General features: G+C 36.5%; 2 protein-coding genes across 2 annotated transcripts; one reads left to right on the forward strand and one right to left on the reverse strand.

Annotated features, from left to right (window-relative positions):
- Window positions 1-4,089: 4,089 nt before the first annotated feature.
- On the forward strand, window positions 4,090-8,060 carry LOC130494787 (ubiquitin carboxyl-terminal hydrolase 6-like). Its single transcript, XM_057001612.1, has 17 exons — window positions 4,090-4,304; window positions 4,497-4,642; window positions 4,713-4,748; window positions 4,833-4,940; window positions 5,271-5,371; window positions 5,450-5,576; window positions 5,666-5,725; window positions 5,809-5,927; window positions 6,409-6,517; window positions 6,613-6,701; window positions 6,838-6,907; window positions 6,977-7,057; window positions 7,138-7,224; window positions 7,318-7,369; window positions 7,476-7,601; window positions 7,693-7,767; window positions 7,869-8,060. Exons 1-17 carry the CDS (start codon window positions 4,295-4,297, stop codon window positions 7,922-7,924), a joined length of 1,452 nt encoding a protein of 483 aa, XP_056857592.1. The 5' UTR covers window positions 4,090-4,294; the 3' UTR covers window positions 7,925-8,060.
- Window positions 8,061-8,808: 748 nt separating this feature from the next.
- LOC130506918 (dof zinc finger protein DOF1.7-like) lies at window positions 8,809-9,702 on the reverse strand. Its single transcript, XM_057001613.1, has one exon. It carries the CDS (start codon window positions 9,609-9,611, stop codon window positions 9,027-9,029), a length of 585 nt encoding a protein of 194 aa, XP_056857593.1. The 5' UTR covers window positions 9,612-9,702; the 3' UTR covers window positions 8,809-9,026.
- Between the last annotated feature and the right edge of the window lie 75 nt (window positions 9,703-9,777).

Consider the following 9,777-nt stretch of genomic DNA (forward strand, 5'->3'; position numbering starts at 1 on the left):
GCCATAAATCATGTTATAAATGATTGTAAAGAGAACATTTGTCGATCACTGGGCAAATAATATTTTTTATAAGATTGTATACAACTTTGAAGATACTAGGTAATTACCCGCGCTACGCTGCGGGATTTCTTCATAAATTTAATATATAAATAAATACACTTTTGATACTAATCCTAAGTTTTGTACTAAGATATTTATAATCTAAACAATTATCATATTTTCTTACATATTTGTTTTCTTGTCCTAATTTGTGATTAAATACTAAAAAGTTAGACAGTTATCTTCTTTTTTGAAAAACGGTTTTCGAAGTGAAAGTGATATTTTGGTTCACTTGCTCTACGTGTGGAAATTATTTTATGTGTTTGTCATGTATTATATATAGCAATTTAAATGTTCTTCTTCTTGCATTATCAATTTAAACAAACAAACTTCAAAAATATTACATATTCACAAAAGTCTCTGAGAAAATTTCTGCTGTTCTGTTCTCTTACATTTAAATATTTTGAGAAATTAATATTTATATACGTATATGGACAAACAGATACGCAAATTAAAAATCTACATAATAATAAAAAGTTTCTTCATATCCGCAAAACCGTGATGTACATTAATATTTGATCAGATCGATATAATCTCATCAACCTGATTCTAATTTTGGATTCTGAAATTGTGTAGGAGTTCATGAGTAGTAATATCATTAATAGTTTAATCACATCAAACTCGATTCGAACTGATCGAATCACAATAATCGATAAACCAAAATATTTCTGATTCGTTAGCCGGTCCGGTTTTAAAAGAGAAATTCTTGGGTTCACCCCTAGAGTGAACTTTTAGGTTCACCCGACCAATAGAAATTCGTTATTTTATATTCAGTATCTTTTAAAAAAGGAAACAAAATATTGCCAAGTTTTATTATGTTTTTAAAATAAAAAATAAATAGAAAATAATAGTAGTCGCAAAAAAATATATTTAAAATACCGTCAACAAAACACTAAACCTTAAACCTTAAATCCATGGTAAACCCTTGGATAAATACTAAATCTTTGGATTTAAAAGAAATATATTTTTAACACAGTCAGCAAAATATTAAATCCTAAATACTAAACCCTAAACATTTGGGTAAACCATAAACCCTTGGATAAATCCTAAATTCTAGGATTTAGAATTTATCCAAATGTTTTGAATTTACCAAGAGTTTATGATTTACCCAAAAGTTTAGGATTTATCCAAGGGTTTAGGGTTTAGTATTTAGGGTTTAGGATTTAGTGTTTGCTGATAGTATTAAAAATATATTTTTTTAAACGTGTTTTTGTTTGCGGTTAATATTATTTTTATTTATTTTTATTTTTCTAGTTTAAAAATATAATATAACTTGGCAATATTTTGTTTCCTTTCTTAAAAATACTGAATATAAAATAACGAAATTCTATTGGTGGGGTGAACCCAAGAATTTCCCCTTTTAAAAACACTGAAAAAAACTAAAACAAAATTTCCTTGGATAGAACGATTCCGAACGAGTACTCGAGAATCTGTTGAGAATCTCCTACATACTCATAATATATCGTTAATATGTATATATTCTTCTGTTTCTTTTGGTAAAATCCATAAGTAATAAGTAGAAAGGTTTGCTGTAAAAAGAGAGAATGAAATGTACTCAAGTAGATAGCAAAGATGAGATGGATAAACCGAATATTTCATATCTTACACAACATCTTATGCTACATATTTATATAAGAAAATCAGATTAGTAATCTTTGTTTTCTCCATACCTTGTCCATACTTTTAAGCCACAAAATAAGTACTTGACAATCTAAGATCTAGACTTAGATTAATATATCAAGCAAACTCAAAGATTTTTAACTAACCAAAATAACAGTAGCGTTCAATAACTTCCTTGAGTTGTTGCTTTTCTTCTTTCCCATGTTTTATGCTTTTCGTTTGAGAACAAATATGGATCATTCAAAAAGTTTCCAATGCAAGATTGAAGATTCAAACAAGTCTTGTTTCCGATTAGTTGCATCATTTCAAAAAGGTACTCTACTGCGTCTCTAAATTTAACCAAAAAAACTCTACTGCGTCTCTTTCTTTGGCTTTTTTTTCTTCACATGAGCCTCCTCTGTTTCACCTTCATCCTCTTCCTCATCATCTTCTAGGATCGCCATCTTCTTCTTTGTTTCAGCTTCAACCCATTGTGTTTACTACAACTACTCTACTTCGACCATAAACCAATCATATACTAACTTAGGAATACAGAAATATATGTGATATGTAAACAGCAAAAAGAAAATTAACCTTCTCCACTAAAGCCTGAGTCAAATACAAGACCTGTACGATGCTGATCCAAGAAAACCTGCAATAACAGTTATTACGAGTGAATAAAAATCTATTTCACAAATTAAAGAACATTAGTCTCCATGTAGAGGAGTGTACCACAGAGATAAGCTGCTGTGTCTTCACGTCACATTACCGTAATTATGGTCCAATCCTGAACAGTTTAATAAAATAACACACAAATGAGATTGTTGAAAGGCATGCATATGGTTTTAAAGTTTATGTGGACAATACGATGCATCTTCTTACCGCAAGGAGCTATCATTTGATGTTGTGGATGTCTAACCACAGTTTTCCTGCAACTGAGAGGATGGATTACTTGTTTGATACATCAACGTTGTTTGTGATACATCATACATAGGTAGAGAGAATCAGTGGTAGCTTAGATGTTCCCATAGTCCGTCTGCAGCAAATATGAGAAACTGATCTTGTGGTTAGAGCTCATGCTCTGTTATAGACGGTGCTTACTCAAGTGTCTGAAGCAAATATGAGAAACTGATCTTGTACTACACATATTTCCTCCCAAAGAAGACAAAGTTCTCTAGAATTGATCAATAAGTCCAAAGTTCAAATATTTTAATGATTTTCTAACTACTAAAGCTACTAAACAAGTAACCATTCCAGCAATCAAACAAGGTGATAACAACAAAAAGAAGTAAGGTATTTACCTCTTCGCGAACCCAAACCATATTGGCCAAGACTTCTTGTGACTCTCTGGTACTGCCGCCACCAGACTTTCTCCAGGGACAATATTCCGATAACACCAATATTAGGTTTGTCAACACCAAGCATTTAAACAATATTAGGTTTGTTGGTTTCTGGCATAGGCCGCCGGAAAAGGTTGTTATCGGAGAAGAGACTTGAAAAGCCGGAACTTTCGTCGGCCTCAGCCACATAACCGTAGAAGAGAGTGATGAAGATCCCTGATTGGGTCTAAAATTCTTCAGCCTTTGTCTCCTTCATTGTCTTCTTCCCTAAACGACGGTAACACAGAAACCCTAAACCTCAATTCTATAGAACTCTACTCATCACCACTTTTCACCTCCGTTTCTACACCCTCCCTGAAACCACTGTTCTCACCTCTCCTAATCCTGCAACCAAACCGAATCTCCAAAACTAACTTCATCGTCGATTCGTTCCTCTCCTCCGCCGATCTCTCCTCTGTCGCTTTCTTCCTCTCACACTTCCACTCCGACCACTAATCCAGCCTCTCCTTTTCTTGGTCCAGAGGAATCGTCTTCTGCTCTCACACAACCGCGGGCCTCGCCAAAAAAATCCTATAAGTCCCGTCGCAGTTCGTCTTCCCTTTGCCTATGAATCAAAAAGTTACGATCAATGGTTCCGAAGTTGTTCTCATCGATGCGAAAGAGGAAGAGAGAGAGAGAGCGAAGACCACATCTGATTTCTCGATCAGGTTGAAAGAGGAAGAGAGGGGGAGATCAAAGAAACCTTTCTGATTGTTGAGAGCTATTTTATCGAGAAAGGAAGAGAGCGTAGAAATGTGACGTGGAGAGACAAAATGTTGTGAGTGGTTCTTACAATTTTTTCATTTATTGACATGTCATTCTCATATTTATTTTAAAGTCTGATGTGTCAACACCAGGAGAGAAACTTGCTTCATTACTGTGTGGATTGTTTAGTAATAAAAATTGTATGATTATAAGAATAGGCATAAATAATATTTCAAAGTGTAAAATATTTTGAAAACAAAATGTTTTTAAATTATTAATTGAAACTATATAAAAACAAAACAAAAGGGCTACCCGGAGGAATCGAGTCGACCCGACCCGAACAGAAGGTTTGTAAACCTGACCCCTTCCAAAAGAAAGAGACGCTGACATATGCTCTCTCTCTATTTCATTTCAAGACCACCACCACCATCGAACTCCGTAGAAGAACAAAGTTGTCTCCTTTTGCCGTCTCTCCAAGCAATCAAAGCAAAGAAGCCTCCTTCCCTGCAAAGATGCTTACAGGTTTCTCTCTCTTCTCTTTTGATTTAGTCCGCAAGTACATATGCTTTAATCGATGATTGTTATCTGCTCTTGTCCGTGCTACTCTAGTTTGGAATCGGATCTTGTTTTTGTGAGACGGAATGTGATTGATTAAAAGAGTGTTAAAAGGTGGAAGCTTTGACCTAATTTTGTAAATGGGTTGAATTTGAACAGTAAGCGTGAAGTGGCAGAAGAAGGTGTTTGAAGGGATCGAGATTGATGTGACTCTGCCTCCTTATGTCTTCAAGGCTCAGCTGTATGATTTGACTGGTGTTCCACCTGAGAGGCAAAAGATCATGGTCAAAGGTGGCCTCTTGAAGGTATAGGATCTGTGTTTCTTCACCAGATTGTTTTATTCAGTATTGATGACAGTTGTTTATTTGGGTGTAGGATGATGCTGATTGGTCAGCCATTGGAGTGAAAGATGTAAAGCTCTCTTCTTTTCTTTACTCAGTTGCTTCATTTTTTTTTTTGTAAAGATGCTTATTGGTTTGTTTTCTTGGTGGTTAGGGTCAAAAACTGATGATGATGGGAACTGCAGATGAGATAGTGAAAGCTCCTGAAAAGGCTATTGTTTTTGCTGAGGATCTACCTGAAGAAGAGCAAGCCACCAATCTGGTAAATCTCTTTTTTTCTCTCTTGCTGATTATAATTTTGCTGTTTCTTAGCTGCTATAGTTTCAATCTAGAACAAACTACCTAGGCTAGAAACAGTTCTGCAATTTAGTAGCAGGCATATCTTGTCAGTGTGTTTCGTGTGTGTGTTTGTTATCTGTTGCTAATTTTACATTGCTTGGAACCTGGACACTGCTCATTCATAGAGTGAAAGTATAAAAATAACAAGATAAACCCAAGTTCCTGCTAGGCATTGTAATTTTTAAAAGTCGGGTGTCGTGTTTTGTTTGTATATTCAGAAATATGGCTAACTAACAATCACAACTGATTTCAGGGTTACAGTGCGGGCCTTGTCAATCTAGGCAACACGTGTTACATGAACTCCACGGTGCAGTGCTTAAAATCTGTCCCAGAGTTGAAATCTGCATTATCCAAGTCTGTTCATCTCATCTTACCCTTCTCTGTCTTTTACTTAAATAACGCCTATCTCATATAACAATTCCTTGTTAACAGTTACTCACTTGCTGGACGAAGCAATGATGTGGACCAGACTTCTCACATGCTCACAGTTGCCACACGTGAGCTATTTGGTGATCTTGATCGAAGTGTCAATGCTGTTTCCCCTACCCAGTTCTGGATGGTTAGTTTCCTAGTTGTCTATATTTTATAATAAGATTTGGTGGAAGTTTCTTGTTCTTGCCTCATATATGAACGTTGGTCTTGATGTAGACACTACGAAAGAAATTCCCTCAGTTTAGTCAGTTGCAGAATGGAATGCACATGCAGCAGGTTTGTATCTTACCGCAAGCTCGGTTGCATTAAGCTTGTAACGTTTCTGTTTGTAAACCCTTTTCTATAAAATTTTCTGACAGGATGCTGAAGAATGTTGGACGCAACTGTTATACACTCTTTCTCAGTCCCTAAAAGCACCAGCTTCCAGCGAAGACTCTGACGCTGTGAAAGCTCTCTTTGGTGTTAATCTTCGGAGCAGGTATCCCTTCAAATGATCACACCCCAGTGTCATACGTGGCTTATATTTTTTGTGTAGATCATGATGATCATCTATATAGTTGGTTCTGAGTCTCCGTAAATAATGCAAAATCTGTAAGAGGTCTTAACGTTTAAACTCCTGCAGTAAAGCAGGAGCATCTGCTTGGTATGCTAATTAAGCAGGATAACTGACAAAGTGAAGGGCAACACTTGAAAAGCGCTAGTTACAGTAGTTCACTTACTCATTTTCTATCTCTCAATGATAAATTAGGGGTGCTTGAAAATTATACACACAATGTTGCATTATTAGAGTAAATGTGTGAGTGTGTATGCATGTATCATATATTTGTTTAGGGTTGTCCTACTATAGGCGATTTTTTATTGGTGTACTTGTTCATTTGAAATTAAAAACTGAAGATGTTAGTCCTGAGCTTTTTCTTCGCCTTGCATAATATATGTTATAACTGGAATCTGATCTGTAGGGTGCATTGTCAAGAAAGTGGCGAAGAAAGCTCAGAGACTGAATCTGTATATTCTCTAAAATGTCATATATCACACGAGGTGAACCACTTGCATGAAGGTTTAAAACATGTGAGTACATTTTTATTATTCAAGTGAAGACCTTGTCGATTAATCTGCTTTCTTAAGACCTTGGATACATTGACTAACCCCACTTCTTACTGTAGGGTCTGAAAGGAGAACTTGAAAAAACATCTCCTGCTCTGGGCCGTACTGCTGTTTACCTCAAGGAGTCCCTTATAGATTCCTTGCCAAGGTGATCAGTCTCTTCCTTTTTTTTGTTTGTGACTTTTATTGTATGTAATCACTTGTGGCATGTCCAGAGAACCTAACTTCGTCAAACTTGCTAATTATTAAGTGAAACTTTCTCTTATTATTCCATGATCTTGAAGGTACTTGACCGTTCAGTTTGTGCGGTTCTTCTGGAAAAGGGAGACTAATCAGAAAGCAAAGATTCTCAGGGTACGTTTTACTTTCTGCTTTTAAATCTTAACCATTGGTCAAAACACCAACTTGTTAATCTTTTTGCAGAAAGTGGATTATCCGCTGGAGTTGGATATCTTTGACCTTTGTTCTGAGGATCTCCGTAAGAAGCTGGAAGCTCCTCGCCAGGTTTGCACTGTCTATTGTAGTGAGCTTAATTTACATAAGCTGGTATAACAAAACCAACTGACAGTTGCGTCTTTTTCCAGAAACTTAGAGATGAGGAAGGTAAAAAGCTTGGTCTGCAACCAAAGAGTAGCTCAAAGGACATCGATGTGAAAATGACGGATGCAGAGGTACACCATATCCTATCATTTTGTACATATAAATCATATTTTTTAAGTAGACAGTCTTTCAATAAGATTTTTTGCTTTGTAATTTGATTGCAGGCGCCATCATCAAATGAAGGTGGAGAATCATCCACCGCTGGCCAACAGGAAGGTATTTTATCTAATACCCGTTTTTAAAACATCTTTCTGCTTTGTGTTTGTTTTTGTCCATGTTCTCGTGTAATTGGGACTCTTTTGTTTTTTTTGCTATAACACAGGTGCGTCTTCTTCTTCTGAGAAGGGAACTCACATGACTGGAATCTATGACCTGGTCACTGTGTTGACTCACAAGGGAAGGAGTGCGGACTCTGGTCATTACGTTGCTTGGGTCAAGCAAGAGAGTGGTTAGTTTCCCCCATTCTCTAATAAAATCTTACCTCTCTCTCTTACTCTGTGTTTCAATATTTACAAGAACATTTGACATGATGACAACAGGCAAATGGATTCAGTATGATGATAGCCACCCGAGTATACAACGGGAGGAAGACATCACAAAGCTCTCTGGTGGAGGTAACAATCCAGATTAGCTTTAATCTTTTTACTGGCATGCTTTTGTGGTTCTCTCGTTTGATACGTTTATTGTTTCATTTTGTGTTTTGGTTGGTACACAGGTGATTGGCATATGGCTTACATCATTATGTACAAAGCCCGCTTCGTCTCCATGTAATCTCCTTCTCTTATGTTGATTTTTTAAGTTCTTGAAACATTCAAAGTGGTTCCAACCTTTCATGTTTTTTTTTTACAATGTCAAAGACTTTATGTACTTGTTCCTGTAGCAATGAGACATGTTTCATCTTGTGACATTTTTTTTTAAGCTCATGCATATTTTAAAGGACCGTTTAACATATATAAGGTGGTCCGTAAAATAAAAAAAAACTAGCCATGAGGAATATAAATAGAATGGCCCCATCAGTAAAACGACAAGCTTTTTACAAATATAGTTAAGCCTGGTTTGATAATAACAACTCATCGGTCATCATTTCAAATCATTTCTCACCTAAATTACACAGCCTATCTAAAAAGTGGACTTCTCATTTCTTGCGAGTTAAGAGACTTGGTCATCTAGTCTGGACCACAATTTCATTTATTTTTTCTTTCAATATTCTTTTGTTCACATGATTATGAGAGTAATCAATGACTATCTATGGATAGATTTTGTGATCGTCATGTGTAAACGCGTGGATTTTTTTCAATAAGTAATATGTCGACTCCTCTCAGCTTCAGTGACGATGACCGATAAATATAGTTTCTTTTCAGTCTGAAACTTCTTTTATTTATTAATCAAATTCATCAAAACGATAACAAAAAATTGATGTAATATATCAAATCAGAAAATCAAATATAAATTATTGAAGCACACATAAACCCGTACCATTAGAATTTGGCTTTTTTTTTCTTTTATTCATTAGAATTAGAATTTGATTGGACTAATAGATTTCAAGAGAAATTAATAACATATTTCATAGCGAAAATTGAAGTTGGGTTTTTGCAAATAACAATGATACATTTATTAGATAACTAACCGATGACAGCATTAATCAGATCGAATCGTAAAACAAAAAAAAATGTTTATCAGGCGCATTCTATAATTTCATTAAACATATAATCATATAACGCACACAAGAGCCAATCAGGAAAAGAAAGAAAAATAAGAGAATATATATATATTACTTAAATGGACCGACATCATTTGTCATTTATATTGACTACGCCAAGACTAAAAATCCTATACATCTATGCGAAATTTACCAAATTACCCTTCATATTCTTCAGTTCTTCTCCACTGTATCATCATCACTTATCCGAAAACCCAAACCCAACTCCATACCCGGATACCAACCCGACCCGGTTTGGTAGTTAACCCCTCTTATCTGCTGCATATTCGAAGCCAGCAGCGAGCTGAAACTCCCACCACTCGGATCTCCAACGGGTAACCCGTATAACATCCGGGTCGGATCCATTTCCGAACTCCCCATGACACTCCTCTCTTGGTCGGAAACAGAGACGGTTTTACTCTTGGGACTGGTGCTCGACGGAGCCGAAGAAGAAGAAGAGGACGATCCGACAGAGGATCGTTTACTGCTGTTCTTGCGAGAACCGCCGCCGACGGGGATGTTACGGAGGGAACCGCCTTTGGTCCAGTAACGACGGCAGCTTTTGCAAAAGTGACGTGGCTGTAACAGGTTGTAGTTGTTGTAGTAACAGAACTTGGTGTTGGGTGAGTCACAGCGAGGGCAGTTTAGCTGCTCTTGCTCCGGTAAACCCGGTTGCTGCTGCTGCTGCTGCTTAGCCGTTGCCATGATCAACGATTGGTGGTGGTAATACGCCGCTGCTGACGTCAGATCCTCCTGCATTTTTTGGGGTTTGGTTACTGTAGTTTCGACGTCGGTCTTGGACCTTATAAAGAAAAGATGGGTAGTGTGAAAGAGGGATGGGGAGTGGAGATATTTGGTGGGTTTATTTATATAGAGAGAGATGCGTTTATGTTACACTTTCTAGATTTTCTTAAATCAATTTATG

This window comes from Raphanus sativus, unplaced genomic scaffold (assembly GCF_000801105.2).
Source record: "Raphanus sativus cultivar WK10039 unplaced genomic scaffold, ASM80110v3 Scaffold3785, whole genome shotgun sequence".
Lineage (NCBI taxonomy): Eukaryota > Viridiplantae > Streptophyta > Magnoliopsida > Brassicales > Brassicaceae > Raphanus > Raphanus sativus.

Coding starts and splice junctions, on each gene's coding strand:
- LOC130506918 (XM_057001613.1), bottom strand. CDS start 9,611: ATGCAGGAGGATCTGACGTCAGCAGCGGCGTATTACCACCACCAATCG.
- LOC130494787 (XM_057001612.1), top strand. Junction 5,928..6,408: donor GGTGTTAATCTTCGGAGCAG/GTATCCCTTCAA, acceptor TCTGATCTGTAG/GGTGCATTGTCAAGAAAGTG. Junction 6,702..6,837: donor CTTATAGATTCCTTGCCAAG/GTGATCAGTCTC, acceptor ATGATCTTGAAG/GTACTTGACCGTTCAGTTTG.